We start from the raw sequence: 16,614 nt of genomic DNA on the forward strand, positions 1-16,614 counted from the left end.
TATGTGACAAAAAGCCTAGAAAAAATATAAATGGGGGTTTGGATACAAAAACCTGTGTGTGGAAGGAAACTGTGAGCTCTGTTCCGTGAACTGTTGGGTTATCCAGAGGGAGGCCTCTTGCCCTGCAGTGTCAGATTATTTATATAAGAGACGTCGTAAATATGGGAGCTAAAAACAAGTGGGCTTTTGAAAGGTCCTAAGAGGCAAAGAGAGTTTTGCACAAAGAATTGTGCAAATGAAAGAACTTCTCTGGAATGGAAACATTTATTTTTCTATGTTAGAAGCAACCCTTCCACACACAAAAAGACATTTCCTCTCATGGAAGTGCACCATTGGATCCAAGGCAAAAAAACCACAGCAGGCTTTGACACATTCAAGGAATATGTGAGCCCACCTTAACACCCCTCCCCCCCCAAAAAAAAAATCAGTGTAGAATTTTACAGACTTATACTGATCTCAGGGTAGTTAACAATTATCATGGTGTCACTCAAAAAAATTATATTAGGAATGTGAAGGTTAAAATTGTTACAGCTGTTACACTGGTGCAGGGACAGAAAGTGGCAGTGTCTCTCTTTCCCCCCAGTCTTTCCCATTATATCTAAAGTAGGACCGAATGCATCTCACTCATTGTGAAATGTGTAACACCCAGATGCCTATAACTCTGACACATCTGTCTGTGGGAGAGATATCCAAATTGTGATTTCAAATGTAATGCAGGAAACAGCCAGGTCACTCACATTCCCTCCTATCCCTATAGCTCCGTGTAATGCTTAAGTTGCTACATGAATAGCACATGCACCCCTTTATAACTGCCTAGTGACCAAATACCTTGTGTTTTGGCTAGCTCTGTATTCCATAAACACATAACTGACCTGCAGTGAAATAATTCAATAATAATAAACCAAAGAGATCACATGTAAGTTGAAGCAAGTGGACAAGACACTAAACTGCCTGTAATCAAAAGTGTAAGCAGAAGCTTCCAGTCTTCTCCTTGCAGGCTACCAGGGGAGAGGTATGGGAGCGACAGGGCTCACACAGGTTTGTTCTTGTAATGCTAAATCATGGTTTAGCATTATATCGGAACTCATTAATTGAGGACTGTCAGAGAGATGGAAGGAAGGTGGATTTTTTGAGTGCTTGGCTATGGCTGCTGGGGGATGGATAATGGTACATGTCCCTTGCTGAGTATGTGTATATACATATGAATAAATACATCCCAGTAATCTTACTTCTCCTTCATGGATCACTGCCTTGCCGTGGCGAAGGGGCTTGAATAACTCAGAGAAGCTATGAGCTATGCCGTGCAGGGCCACCCAAGATGGACAGGTCATAGTGGAGAGTTTTGACCAAACGTGATCCACCTGGAGCAGGACCTGGCAAGCCACTCCAGTATCCCTGCCAAGAAAACTCCATGGACAAAGACAACAGGCATATAAAAGTTATGACACTGGAAGATGAGCCCCTCAGGTCGGAAGGTGTCCAACATGCTACTGGGGAAGAGCGGAGGACAAGTACAAGTAGATCCAGAGCTGATGAAGCGGCTGGGCCAAAGCCGAAAGGACACTCAGTTGCGGATATGCATGGAAGCGAAAGGAAAGTCCAATGCTGTAAAGAAAAGTATTGCATAGGAACCTGGAATGTAAGAACCATGAACCTGGGTAAGTTATAGTGATGTATGGAAGTGAGAGCTGGACCATAAAGAAGGCTGATCGCCGAAGAATTGATGCTTTTGAATTATGGTGCTGGAGGAGACTCTTGAGAGTCCCATGGACTGCAAGAAGATCAAACGCATCCATTCTTAAGGAAATCAGACCTGAGTGCTCACTGGAAGGACAGATCGTGAAGTTGAGGCTCCAATACTTTGGCCATCTCATGAGAAGAGAAGACTCCCTGGAAAAGACCCTGATGTTGGGAAAGATGGAGGGCACAAGGAAAAGGGGACGACAGAGGATGAGATGGTTGGATAGTGTTCTCGAAGCTACAAACATGAGCCTGACCAAACTGCGGGAGGCGGTGGAAGACAGGAGTGCCTGGCGTGCTCTGGTCCATGGGGTCACGAAGAGTCGGACACGACTAAACGACTAAACAACAACAATCTTACTTATTGTTTTTGTGTTATAGAAGGCTGGATCATTCTATTCTGGTCCAGTATTTAGGAAAATTGGACCACAACCATAAAGCTTTTCACTTTGCAAAAATCTAATTTTAAATTCTGCTTCTGTGAATGTGCTTTGGAAACTGAAGCTTTCCCCCCAATACCCCCCCCAACCTATTTAGCTCCATAATTTCCAGAACTACTACTTCTTGCCTTTAGTTCTTCTTTCTCCCATGGTGGGGCGGGGTATCCTAGCAAGAAAAGAATGTCAATAATACTACAGCAGTCAACTTACTTGGTACTGTGAGCTGCACCCAAAATGTATCATGTTCATGCAGCAGAACTAATTTGCAGAACCTACTTGCATATGGTTACCATAATCTACATGCCTTTTTTTAAATATGTGGATAGCAAACTAAAATAGACAGGCATTGTAGGTATTTCTTCTGTAATGTTCAGAAATTGTTAAGATATTTAATACTATTACCCAGGTGTGAACATCCTCTTTTGGGGCAAGGTGCTCAAGAAGGTGAGCTTTGAGCATGCTTGGAGGAAACTGATTACTAGGATCCATTCCATTCTGTCTTCAGGCCTGACCATAACAGTGAAACTGCCTTGTACAGGCTAGCTGGTAACATTTGTCAGGAGAAAGGAAGAGTGTGATCCTACTTAATATCCTTGATCTCTCAACAGCCTTTGATGCTGTTGACCACAGCATCCTTCTGGAGGCCCTGTGGGAGGTTGACGCTTGGGGCACTATGCTTCAGTGGCTCTGTTCTTATCTTGAGGGCTGTTTCCACAAAGTACTTACGGGAGGCTATGGTTTGGCACCATGGGAGCTGTCCTGTGGTGTCCCACAGGGTTCCATCTTGTCCCCCATACTATTTAACACCTATATGAAGCCACTGGGAGCTGTCCTCAGGAGATTTGGCATCATCAATATGCAAGTGACACCTAGCTCTAGCTTTCTGTTTCATCTGACTCCAGAGAGGCAATTGAGATGCTACACTGGTGCTTGGAGGCAGTTATGGGCTGGATGTGTGCTAATAAATTGAAGCTGAATCCCAAAAAGGCAGAGGTGTTATGTGTCCAGAGTTTTCACATCCAGGAGGTGGGGAAATTGCCTGTTCTGGAAGAGATTGCATTCCCTTGGAAGGTTTGCGGTTTGGTGTGCTCCTGGATTCAACACTATCACTAGAGGCTCATGTGGCCTCAGTGACTAGGAGTGCCTTTTTCAAGCTCTGGCTTGTTCACCAGCTCCAGCCATTGTACTCCATGCTCTGGGAACTTCCAGATTAGATGAGTCGATGTGCTCTAACTGAGGCTGCCCTTGCGGTATCTTAGAAACTTCAACTTCTCCAAAATGCAGCAGCCAGATGATCGGCTGTATTTCCTTTTAGAACTCAAATAGCCCCTGTTTTGAAACAGCTGCAGTGGCTACCAGTTGTTGTTTTCTAAGCCCAAACAAGGTGTTCATTTTACTGTTTAAAGCCTTAAAGACAGTGCGTTTTTCTAGAAAAAGGGGTGCTGGAACTCACCATTAACACCTCCCTTCTTCTTTTAGAATGGCAATGGCGCCCACCTGAGAGCTGCCGGAACTGAGTTCCAGTGAGTTCCCCCTGCCTAAAGACCACCGCCTTCCCCACAGACCCTCTCAAGTATTAAGGTTAGCAGAGGGGGCCCACCCTCAGAGGCTCAGAAGGTGGTGGTCTTGAGAGGGTATTCTCTGTGGCAGCTTTATGGAATTCCCTCTCTGCTGTACAATACCCTGACCTTTGATACCTGGGATGTATATTTTAAATTCTCTCTGGGACCTTATACTTAAGGGTGGGTTATAAAATTATTATTATTATTATTATTATTATTATTATTATTATTATTATTATTACATTCCTTCCTTGTTTGCTTCCTATTATTTTATTATCACATTTTCAAACTTACCTTTTCAGTTTCATAGTTTACCGCCCAATCCTATCCCTGGCTGCACTGCAACAGTTATAGAGCAAACCTAGCATCCTATGTGAGGGCAGTGGCAGAATTTGCTGGCACAAGATCATGCTAGCATTAGAAGGCCAGTTTCTCAATGGGACTGCTAATTGCTCTACCTTTCTTACGAGTCCCTTGCTGTCTTGGAAAGGCGCTTGCATGGCACTCCTGCTGTACAAAAATATATACTGGAGCAGCAGTGCTGGATGAGAAGGACTAGTTTCTAGCACCAGAGCAAGGGGAAGAGAAAATTCCTTGCACTGGTCCTGACAGCCCAAGTCTGGTCTTTTGCTCTGCTGCTGTTATGTAGGATTAGGCTCCTGTAAACGTGTTTTCAGATGAAAGATGGCAAAATCTAAATACTAATACACACAACTACAGGCACTGAATTCCTGAATTCAATTATCATTTGACACGTGCATGCCTGCAACTGCAAAAAGCTGTCCTGTGTAAACAAAAGATACATGAATACATTATAGCAGTTTATGCCTTTTACAGGCTACATTGCGAACTGACCCTTAAAATTCAGGAGATAGAAGCAACTGATGGACCATATCTGGCCACTTCTTTTTTACTTCAATGGAACCTACATACGTAAAACAAAGATTCACCTAACAAAGGAAATAATGTTATTGGTCATGTAACCTGCCTTTCTTCAGCCACATGTCTTAGATGGTTATCTTTTTGTGGGTATTAATTTATTTCAGGTATATTTAAATATTAGGGTCTTACAGCCTAAGATGAAAAAGTTCCTGCCATACCTCAAAATCGTTGAAGTCCTCAGATGTTATCTCATGTCACTGAACTGTGGGATATTCAGTAAATCTGTGGTGCTAGATAATTTGATGTGGGAAATATTGTTAGTAATACCTTAAATGCAGAAGGGGTTAAAATACTAAAGTGCCATATAAATAAAGGTTTGTTCAGTTAAGACAGCTGGATTTAAATCGACTGAAGAAATATGAGTCCAAATTTATAAGATCCTAGAGATTATAGTGAGAATGAAGATGTAATCAATATTTGGGGTAGGTAAAGCATGTTGTTGAATGAGAGTGTCACTATCTTCAGCATTGCTTTATATCCTTTTGTTCATTACAGTCCTCTGCCACATTGGGAATTGGGATTAACTGCATCACTTGTATTATTTTGGGCCAATTTCATAAACATACACAACACAGTATTTGACATATTGATTCTGAAGCTTTCATGTAGGAAAACAGGCATTACTGGAGCATTAAACGGCAGCTGGAAAATGTAGCAATCAATATTTGAGCCATTTCAGTATTTTCCAGCATACACTTTCCACCTTGACTAACCCTGATTACATTCTGATTTAAGGCATGAGCCTAAGCTTTCAATGTTATTGAACCTTGTAACTTTAGATCTGCTTTGTATTTAGAATCCATTTCTGAATCCATTTTTCCATGTCCCTTTAGAGATGATAAACATTAATAATTCTATGCCATGGTTATCAAATGTCTGCCATTTTGCTAGGTATGAGAACTGTTGTGCGCTCCCCATCTCCACTCACCTCAAATTTGCTTCTTTCTTCATCCTGGCTACATAAGCCACATTAAAATGATATTTAATTGGAACTCAGCTATTTAGCTCAACTATTTATTTGTATCCCATCACCTCTGCCCACTCCTCTTGTTGGCAGTTTTGCTGAAGGGCTAGGTGGAAACTGAATTTAAAACTTTAAAGGCCAAAATGTACGTTCAGTATTTAATCATTATTTCATGCTACAAAATTTGTTTTCCAGATTAGAGACAAATGTGAAAATATAAAAGAAAAATGTGATAAAAGTATCCCAGTACACTCTGACAATATTTTCTGTGAAAAACTACTGCAAGCAATTTAATTATTTTTATCAATTACATTTTATCTCGCCCTTGATCCGATGATCACAGGGCAATTAACAATGAAAAAACACAAAATACATACCATAATAAGAAAGAAAATTAATTTTTAAAAACTGTCTCACACAGAGTTTAAAAGGCCATAGGTTTAATTATGGTAGCCAAAGGCATGGGAGAAGAGGAATGTTTTTGCCAAGTGTCTAAAGATATGTAATGAAGGTGGCAAGCAAGCATCTCTAGGGAGAGCATTCCACAAGTGGAGAGTCATCACAGAAAAGGCCTATTCTCATGTTGCCGCCCTCCGGTCCTCTTAGGGCAGAGGTACACAAAGAAGACCCTGAGATGATGATCGTAGGGTCCAGGTCAGTTCATATAGGGAGAGGCAGTCCTTGAAGTATTGCAGTCCTAATCCCTTTAAGGCATTATAGGCCAGAACCAGCACTTCGAATTGGGCCCCAAAACTAATTGGCAGGCAGTGCAGTCATGCATTGGGTTGGGGACATTTTGGGACAGACCCATGGTCATCCTGAGCCATCCCAGAACCAGTTGCCTTAGCATGGATGTTGAAGTCACCCAAAACCAGCAGTTTGCGAATCCTCAACACTGCCTCTGAGACCAGCTCTGTCAACAGGAGACATCTGGGCAACAAGGCAGCAGAATCCCTAATCTGTCCCGGTTGCCAGGAACACAGAGACTAGATGCCCCTCTCAAGCTGGACAGAAAGCCTGGAGAGAGAGAGACAGAATTTCTGTAGACCACAGCAACTCCCCCTTCCCACCCCTCAAGTCTGCCCTGATGCTGCCCTGAGTACCCAGGTGAGCACAACCGGCTGAGACCAACTCCACCCTGCTCACCTACCTAGCTCTTAGTGATATAGGCTAGATTGGCTCCTCATCCAAAATCAGATCATGGATGAGGGAAGTCTTACTCAGAGCCAACACAGCATTCTGCAGCAGTAGCCCACAGTCATCAGGGCTGGTTGGTAGGACGACCACAATTCCTAAGATTGGAAGAGGGGCTGGCACATGGGACAGTCACTAATTGCCTGTGCCATGTGCTCCTTACCCAGCCTGCACTACTTCCTACACCATATCTCTCCCTCCCTTGAACCAGTGTGATTGCCGCCCCTACTCTCCTCCCAGACACATCTCCCTTCCTCATTAAAAACAAACGACAGAGTCTGATTTGTCTCTTTAGTTGTCTCATAATCTTAACACTTGTTGAGCAGGCAAAATTTAATTGCTTTTTAGGGAATATCATTTTATAATAATCTGTTTGGTGTTTGTACCCTTTGTACATTCTATTTATATGTACATATTTTATATTTTCCTTGTTCATTTTACATGTTGATTGCTATTTCAGAATGTAATAATGTACTGGAGACTTCATTAAAAAATAAATAGCAACCTGAAGACACCCTATAGTACAGTTTTTCATGTTGTCTACCCTGTTTTGAATTATGAGCATCACAGATCATTTAATTTTTTTCTCTGGTGCTTCGTTTTCCCTGAGCACCACAACTTAATCATATTGAAATTGTTATGTTTAGTTTATGCTGTTGAGATAGTGGTCATGCACTATTCCTCCTGAGCAGTGTTAAAAACTTTGCTGTGCCATAAATCACTTCAGCGGCATTACATTATGAGTTTGGCCAATTCTAAGAGTTAGGCCAATTCTATATACGAGGGGCTGCTTCATGGTAAAGATGTGCTATCCAAAAGCTTCAGCTCTGCTAATAACAATAACATTCCTTAGTTCTTCTCCTTGCCCTCCACCCCCACCCAACATATCTCCCATGAACCTTATTTCTTTCAAGTTATCAGGAAGAAAGTGCTTTATGGTAACTTAATGCACCACATTTCTGAACATTGCTTTATCATATTACGGATTCATAAGGTGCCCTGTGGGTGCCAGTTATGTTATGTAGATATTTGTGGACAATTTTGTGCTAACCTGAATTATGAAGAAGATATTCTGTTATCATACTGAAGGTAACCTAAAGGCGAGGAAGAAAAATATAAAAGATTGGAGCTAGCCTTGGATGAGTACCTAATACATAGGAACTGAACAAACTGCACATAATGCCATTTCATAGAATCATCATAGTCGCTAAATGCCTAGCCTTTGACACTGGAAATCAGAGTGGTCCCCATGGTGTGGTCCAGTACCTGTTGGTCAAGGAAGCATCTGACATGAGCAGATGGCATAGACAAAGCAAGAAAATGAGGATAAAATTCAAAGTAGTATGGAATAGTTTCTATAACTATATACCAACTGACACTGATAACAGTGAGGAATGAGAAATATAAACATAATGTTTTTATTTTGAGACACATAATGTCTGTGAGTATGTGTGTAGATAATTGATATTGTGTGTGTGTGTAACCTTCTGTTAATGCATTTTATTTATTTGAATGAATAAATTAATTGAATTTTGGGATGATGCAGTGAGGGGGGTGTACCACAAATATGTTTTCACTAGTTCATGCAAAAATTGTGGAACATCTCTTGAAAACATTAAAATATAAATAACAAAAGGAGAGCAATGGCAGTTGCCTAATGAACTAGAAATATGCTTCTTGCTCGTAATTAAGCATGTGAACTGTTTTGCCCCAACACAGAATTCCCCAGAGCCTTACAAGAGCATTTATTTAATATTTATTTCCACTGTTTCTATACCACTTAATATATATATTTAAAAATTCTCTAAGCAGGTACAGAAAACTAAAACAACAACAGACCTAAACAACAGCAAGTCTTACAAAAATGTTACTTTCATACAAAATTACTAATAAATATAAACCAATATCAATTCCTTCTCATCCTGAAATACCTTCACTCTCGGCCTGCCAGCTCTCATCCAGGATTCTACCCACCATCCCTGGCTCTCACCTAGGGCCCAAACAGTTTCACAGCTCACAAAAGTCTCAGAAAGAGGGATGATTCTTGGAAACTGTTGATATCACCTGAGTCTTTCACTATAGGCTGGCTTTTTATGGGCAACCCCAAGGTGGATAGAGCTTTCTCCGGCTGCCCACAGCTGTATCCCATTCAGCAGTCAGTTGCACTTTCCACATTCAGTTCCACGTACAGCAGGTTTGGAAAGTTTCCCGGGGGTCCAAAGAATGACACCCCTCCACTCACAGTTCTTTTGTAGCCTCTGACGCCTTCTCCTCTTTCTGCCAGCATGAAACTCAGAAGAAAATCCGGCCACAATAAAAACAGAGTTGGATGCAGCTTGTAAATTGCAATTTTGTTGCATTGTGGCCTCTGGACAGAAAAGAGTTTCTGAAGAAAAACCTTTCATAAACACACACACACACACACACACACACACACACACACACGCATCATCCAAAAAGTGCTCTGCCATCCCTTGCTGTCAGTAGAGGATATGGGGTAGCTCTTAGGGAGAATTCAGACCTTGAATTTTCTTATACAGGTCAAGATGAAAGCACATGTACATGTGATCTTAACATGTGTAATCTTAACATGTGAAGATTACACACACATTTATTTCACCATACATACATTAGGTTTCCAATACATATATACTGGGCAATGCACACTCATGCAATAACTTATAATGTTATAATGTACACATATGTGTGCGTTCTCTTTTCCCCTACAGGCTTTTATATCTGGAAAAAGAAAACACTATGTGTGACATTACCCAGTAAGCAATTTCCTAAATAATTTGCCAAATCCAGATTAACAGCTGCTTTATTAGTGTGAGACATTTTGTGCTACTGCATTTACTAAAAGGACATTAAGAACTGATTTCCAAACCAGTGAGACAGTAGGATCCTGTTTCAGGTTTGCAAACATAAAAATAAAGAGTTAATTTTCATTTTCTTTTACCCACAGGTCTACCCACGGATAGCGCCTGCCTTTTGGCACTACCTGCGGGTAGAAGTGAGTAGCGGGCATTTGAATGCTCCCACATCTATACGTTATGCTTGATTAGTCCTTATTGAAATCTAATTTGTCCATTATTCAAATTATATAGCTGTCATTTTTGCTGCCATTTGCTTTGTATGTAGTTTTGTACTAATTTCATACTATTTTGTCTCCAGTCTAATTACTAACCCAATTCACAAGGACACAGTTCTCGCCATATGAAAGATAACACAACATTTCTTAAGATCTGTCTAAGTATAGGTTGCGCCATACATCGTGGAATAGCTGTCACCCCTTTCTGAACACACTTTGACATTCATAAGAATTTAGTTTTGAAAGATTGTTATTACGCAGCTTTCACAACTCAACTTGACATCGTTTTCCCCCCTTTTGTCCCTCAGGAGCAGGAGCAGCTCAGCTACTCCTCCACAAGGTCAAAGGCTCCAAGTGTTATCGTCACAGGCCTCAAACCGGCCACCAAGTACATATTTCATATCAGAGCCAGGACTGCAACAGGATACAGCGGCTATAGCCAGAAGTTTGAATTTGAAACTGGAGACGAAAGTAAGTCTTAATCAAAGACACAGAATTGTGGCATGTGTGACAGAAGTGGCAGGCATTTGACATGGCTAGGCACTGGGAATATTAGGTTTAAATTACATTATAAACACATTGGGAGATATACATAGATCGATCACTTTTAATGTACTGTATTTTTCTGTGTATAAGACAACCCCATGTATAAGATGACCCCTATTTTTTGAACCCCAATTTAAGAAATCAATATGGTACATTGTTTCAAAACAAAACCTGACCTCAGAATACTCTCCATCTTTCTGCAGTTTTTCTTCAGCTTTTACTTTTGAAGCTCCTAAGAGATTCACAATTGTTCTTTAGCTTGTCCTGAAATAAATGCTTGCAAAAGTTCATGCTTTTTGTAAGATTTTGATCTGAATAATGAAAACTAATAGGGCACTGATACAGTGCCTATTGCTGCCATGGCCTTTCCTTCCCCCACCCTATGGGCTCCGTTACTTACTTTGGAAAAAAAGCATGGGAAGGTTGGGGTGGCAGGCACCCCCAGGCCTGCTGGGAAATGGGATTTAAACTACCAGTCCCAGAATCCCTAGCAGGAAACTGATGAACTTGTATACAGGGGCATAGCTAGCTGCTCTGGCACCTGGAGTGGCAGGGGCGGGGCGATCTGTGACGATCCGCGCACAGGGGCACCGCGGTGAGCCGCCCACAGGGACAGCACAGCGAGCTGCCCATTGAGTCTGCCTGGCGAACGCAAGCCCCATGCTGCCATTTAAGGCAGCATGGGGCCCGAGCCACCATGTCATTCCCAGGAGAGATGTGTGGCTTGGGCGCACTGCAGGCCAGGCCCCGTGGTAAGTCCCCCCCCCCCTGCGGTTTGCCATTTTGTCACCCCCTCAGGGATGACACCAGAGGTGGACTGCATCCCCACCACCACCCTTCCTACACCCCAGCTTGTATATCAAGGAGGGATATAGACTGGTGCCCAGTATAGGTTTGAAATGCAATTACCCACCATTGTTGCATGTTCTTAGAACATCCTGCAACCTCTCAGCATTTCACCTAAGAATTACGTAATGAAAATCAAGATGTGTGTTATGTTCTGGTGTTTTTGTATTTGTATATACATGTAAATATACATGTAAACAGAGTGCTGTTGCCTAATGGTAAATATAATACTTTATTTAAGGTAATGCTAGAGGGGGAGGGGAGAGAGTGAGTTGCTGTGTTGTTGGTGAGTGATGATTGGCTGAGTGTTTGAGTACGAGTGTGATACAGCTGAGTGACAGCTGCAGTTTGGGGAGAGTTGGATTTGGGTGTTCAGGAGTGTGGTGGGGATAAAATCATAAATCAGTTGTATTACACTACATGCCTCTTTCTTGGCTACATGAGAGGTGAGATGATCAGTTTACAGTGATCTGTGGTGGTAGCATGAGTAAAAGGTGTATTTAGTAGAAAGACTCAGCTCATAGCTGTACTTGATACATTTATACAAGCCATAAACACAATCAAGGAAAGTAATTGAATGTAGAATTTTGGCCTGAAGTGACAATAGAAAGTTTTAGCTTTCATTTCATTGTAGTCATTAAGCTGTGTTAGTAGAATCATAGAATAGAACAGCTAAAAAAAACCAGTGTATTTAAACTTTGGGCTTTGAAAACATTTGTGATGCAAATAGTTTTTTGTGAAGGGTTCCTAGCTCTTGTTACTGCCTCTGTAAGACATTCTGAGTTTTATTCATGCTGCACTGCAAACTGAAACGGGAAATATTTAGAGTGGTTACAGGAATGCAAGAGTTGTCTTGCTTCATTAGCTCAAGACCCATGTAGTCCAGCATTTTCTCTCCAATGCTGACAATTGGAGGTCCCTAAGAACCTTATATGCTGCTATACATGAAGCCTAACCCTTCTATCTCCAGCATTTGAGCATCAGATTTCTGTGCAGGAAAATCATGTGTACTCCATCTATGTGCTATTCACTATAACTGATGCTGGGTTTCCAACAGATATAAGCATTCATTTATTAAGTACAGAGAGATATCTTTATAGGATGTTTTGGCTCCCGAACGCACAAACCCGGAAGTGAGTGTTCTGGTTTGCGAACATTCTTTGGAATCTGAATGTCCAACGGGACTTCTGCGGCTTCCAATTGGCTGCAGGAGCTTCCTGCAGCCAATCAGAAGCCGTGCTTTGGTTTTCAAACGTACTCCCGGAATGGATTCTGTTTGACTTCCAAGGTACGACTGTATCTCACTTGTAACATGCAATGATATGTATCTTGCTAAAGGTTTGCCTGTCACATACATCTCTGCATTGGCTTCTATTTCCCCAAACAAATCACGCTACATGATGATTTTAGATAGTTCCTGTGGTAAAAACGATGAACTTTCAGTGATCAACTAGCAGAGTCAGATTTGAATGTTTGGAAAGCTTTTCACATCATCATTAGTGTGCAATTGTGACTCACCCCAGCAACGCTGGGCTAAAATAATTTAGTTGAGCATGTTTGAACTAATACTCAATAGTTCATATTGTTATGTACTGAAGTTCTCACCCTGGGCCAGCAGGGGGATACTGTAGATAGTTCAGGTCCACATATGCAAATAAGGGATCGAAAGTGATGTTCAGTGATTGGATAGTTACAAAAAGTTGTTACAGTTACGTTGTACTAGAGCTCTATATAAGCAGGCTGGCTGAACCCTTCAGTTCAGTTCTGTTCTGGCCTGTGAATAAACAAGAGCTGTTTGAAGAATCGCTGTGTCGTCTGATATGTTCACCCACAACTTAACACTGGCGACAGCTTGGTGCAGACTGATAACATTAAGCAATCCTATGCATGACTTCTCAGAAGTAAGTCGCACCGTGTTCAATAAAATATACTCCTAGATAAATGTGCACACGATTTCAGCCAAAGGCTGAAATCCTATGCTCACTCATATAGAAGTAAGCCCTATTGACAGTGGACCTTACTTCAGAATTAACTTGCATAGCACTGTATTGTAATTCATTTACATCTCTGGTAAATGGCCCTTTGTTTTTCTTCCCCACACTAAACAGAACCAGTAGGTCATAATATTTCTGCAAAATGGGAGAGATGTGAATACTTACTTTCTACATACAGATTCGTTTTTAAAGGATATAAGCTTAAAGTTATATGATTTTTAAAATGTTACAATAATGTTAAATGAGGGATAGCTCAATGGTAGATCGTGAGACTCTTAATCTCAGGGTTGTGGGTTTGAGCCCCACTTTGGGTGAAAGATTCCTGCATTGCAGGGGGTTGGACTAGATGATCCTCATGGCCCCTTCCAACTCAACTACGATTCTGTGAAATGTGCTGATTAACCCATGCTGAAAAGAACAGATATCAAAGTACAATATTTACTGTAAAGAGGTATGTTCCACTTAAAAAACAACAACCCAGGGCAGGTCGCACAATGTAGTAAAAACCATAACATATTAATAAAACACAAATACCATAGCAATCACTTAATCTGTACAAGAAGTCAAGAAGAGGAATAGGAATTGTTTTTTTAAAAAAACCAAACCAAACAAATCTCAAACTGTTTTCTAAAAGCTCATATGCCCCTTAGTGAGTGACTTCTGCGATATTTTTCCTGGTTTGTTAGAAGGAATGCAATCTGTACTACAATTATTTAAGATAAAATTAGATAAATACGAGAAGCACCCAGAAAAGGGTTATTATTGGTGATACATGAAGCAGAAAGAGGACTTGGCTGACACTGCAGGAGTAATAGGAAAAGTTAATTAATAAAAGAGGATGTAGTTTTATATTACATGAGGACTCATAGATGTAGTAGTGCATAAAATATGTTTTGAAATCGCCTCTAATCAGTAATAAGCTTACAGGGCTAACGAGGAGATAGCCCCTGATAAAATCTCATTTTACTAAACTAGTGAGATTAGGCCTGGACTGACTTTGTCAGCCCAGCCAAAATTCCAGAGGTTACAGGAGGGTGCGTGTGTCTGAAAACTCTCCTCGATATTGGGAGTGGGAGACACACATTCCAGTGGGGGAATCAGACTTTCACGGTGAAGAATTAGATAGCTTAGAATGAAAAGATTTTTTAAAATGCTCCAAGCAGCTAGGCAGCATGATTCCCACCACACATTTTCAAAGTGTGGCTGAAAGTGTTCCTGGGAATGATGCTACAAGATGATGTAGAGTCATTTCCAGGAGCACTGTGTGGGGAGAAAAGGTTGTTGCCCTCATGGCAGGTTAATGGTATTGGTGGCTTCACTCAGCCCTGAGATGTCCACCAAGTGATCAGAATATGTGTGAAAACTGGCCATAAAGATGGGTTGTGGCTGAATGAATGGGCAAGGTTACTTCCTGGTTGGATTTGGCGGATTCTTCTCCCCCACCTCTGTTCCATGAGACACATGCTTCTAGCCTGGCCTCCCTAACTCCAACCTGCTATTCCATTGTATTTCATGATTACGGCTTTTTCCAAAAACTGCAGATTTTCAGATTTTTCAGTTCATTCATGCCTTTCCTCTCTCCTGCATTTGCATTGATAAATTCCTAGAAAAAAGCAAACTTTATGTGATTATAGATGAGCTTGCATCAGTATTATTACAAATGGAAAAGAGCATATGTGTGCATCTGAAAAGACTGCACAAAAAGAATATTGTTGCAATCATAATATCACATCAAGCTTATTGTTTGTAATGTTTTATCAATACACACATTGGTAGCTCAAGAGGAAGGAAATCGTTTTAATTGTGAATTTGGGGGGGGGGGGGTTCACTGTTTATGTGAAATGCCCAACAGACTTAGCTGAATGAGCAGTATGCAAATGAAATAAATGAGTAAAATGAACTGAATGAATTGAAAGCCATAGTAAGCAGCACGTGCTCCGATGCCCCTAAATAGAAACTGTCCTTGTGAAAATGGGATTACAGAGAATGGCACACAGAAAATGAATTTTCCAGAATAATAATTTGGGATTTCTAACAGTATTCATGGCAGCTGTGCAGGTCTGTCACTCATCTTTACATGCCTTCATTCATTCTTTGTTTCCAGCTTGTAAACATGGAAGGTTTTACCCTATTGCTCTATTGAGAGCTGTTTTGATTATTAGGCATGAAAACACATCTGAGATGAGAGTGGGGATTAGAGTTGTTACAAAAGTACTGATGAGTAACTAAAACTGTGTGTATATATACAGTTCCTGGAAGAGAAAGATTTGGGAGATTGAGGTTCTCTTCTAGATAAAAGGTACAGGTTCCCCAGTCTCCCTCTCAGCTTTCTTACCATGAGTCTTCTGTCCTCGCTAACAAAAGAATTCAGAGCAATAAAACAAAAACACAGATTTAGGATTTACAGCTCTCTCATTTGCTTGTAGATGTATGATGGAATGTGTCCATTAGATGATAGAAATGTATTCCTTTCTAGTCAAATCTTTCCCATATATTATTCTGTTCTCATAACTTTTTTCATCAGCCTTTACTCTGAAGACCACAGAAGCGGGTCACAAAGAGTCAAGTGTTTTAGAAATCCAAACTACCCATATCTCATGAGATAGACTATGACAGCAATATCCCATTATAATAACTGAAACTATGAGCAAAGAGATCAGCTGACTGAAGGGGCCAACATACATATTGTATTGATGTTCTTAGTATGTGTATAACACAACAAATCACCCATGAATAACATGTTGGTTAAAGGGCATAAGGATCTGAAATAATCAGTAGGAATGTGTGGGAAATGAAAACAAAGTTGACTGAAAACACATCTGTCGCTGTGTCGCTGTGTCGTCTGATATGTTCACCCACAACTTAACACTGGCGACAGCTTGGTGCAGACTGATAACATTAAGCAATCCTATGCATGACTTCTCAGAAGTAAGTCGCACCGTGTTCAATAAAATATACTCCTAGATAAATGTGCACACGATTTCAGCCAAAGGCTGAAATCCTATGCTCACTCATATAGAAGTAAGCCCTATTGACAGTGGACCTTACTTCAGAATTAACTTGCATAGCACTGTATTGTAATTCATTTACATCTCTGGTAAATGGCCCTTTGTTTTTCTTCCCCACACTAAACAGAACCAGTAGGTCATAATATTTCTGCAAAATGGGAGAGATGTGAATACTTACTTTCTACATACAGATTCGTTTTTAAAGGATATAAGCTTAAAGTTATATGATTTTTAAAATGTTACAATAATGTTAAATGAGGGATAGCTCAATGGTAGATCGTGAGACT

The 16,614-nt window shown here is 40.8% G+C and overlaps 1 protein-coding gene across 4 annotated transcripts in view; it reads left to right on the top strand.

Annotated features, from left to right (window-relative positions):
* EPHA6 (EPH receptor A6) overlaps nucleotides 1-16,614 on the top strand; it is a 365,265-nt gene that overhangs the window by 239,790 nt on the left and 108,861 nt on the right. For 2 of the 4 annotated variants that reach the window (XM_077927237.1, XM_028726795.2), the window contains exons 7-8: nucleotides 9,808-9,855; nucleotides 10,242-10,404. In XM_077927237.1, the coding sequence (XP_077783363.1) occupies nucleotides 9,808-9,855; nucleotides 10,242-10,404 (211 nt within the window). Of the gene's footprint in view, nucleotides 1-9,807; nucleotides 9,856-10,241; nucleotides 10,405-10,989; nucleotides 11,232-16,614 lie in introns of those variants that run through there. The other 2 variants (XM_028726794.2, XM_028726797.2) reach the window with 2 other exon arrangements.

The sequence above is a fragment of the Podarcis muralis genome, chromosome 4 (genome assembly GCF_964188315.1).
Source record: "Podarcis muralis chromosome 4, rPodMur119.hap1.1, whole genome shotgun sequence".
Taxonomy (NCBI): Eukaryota; Metazoa; Chordata; class Lepidosauria; order Squamata; family Lacertidae; genus Podarcis; species Podarcis muralis.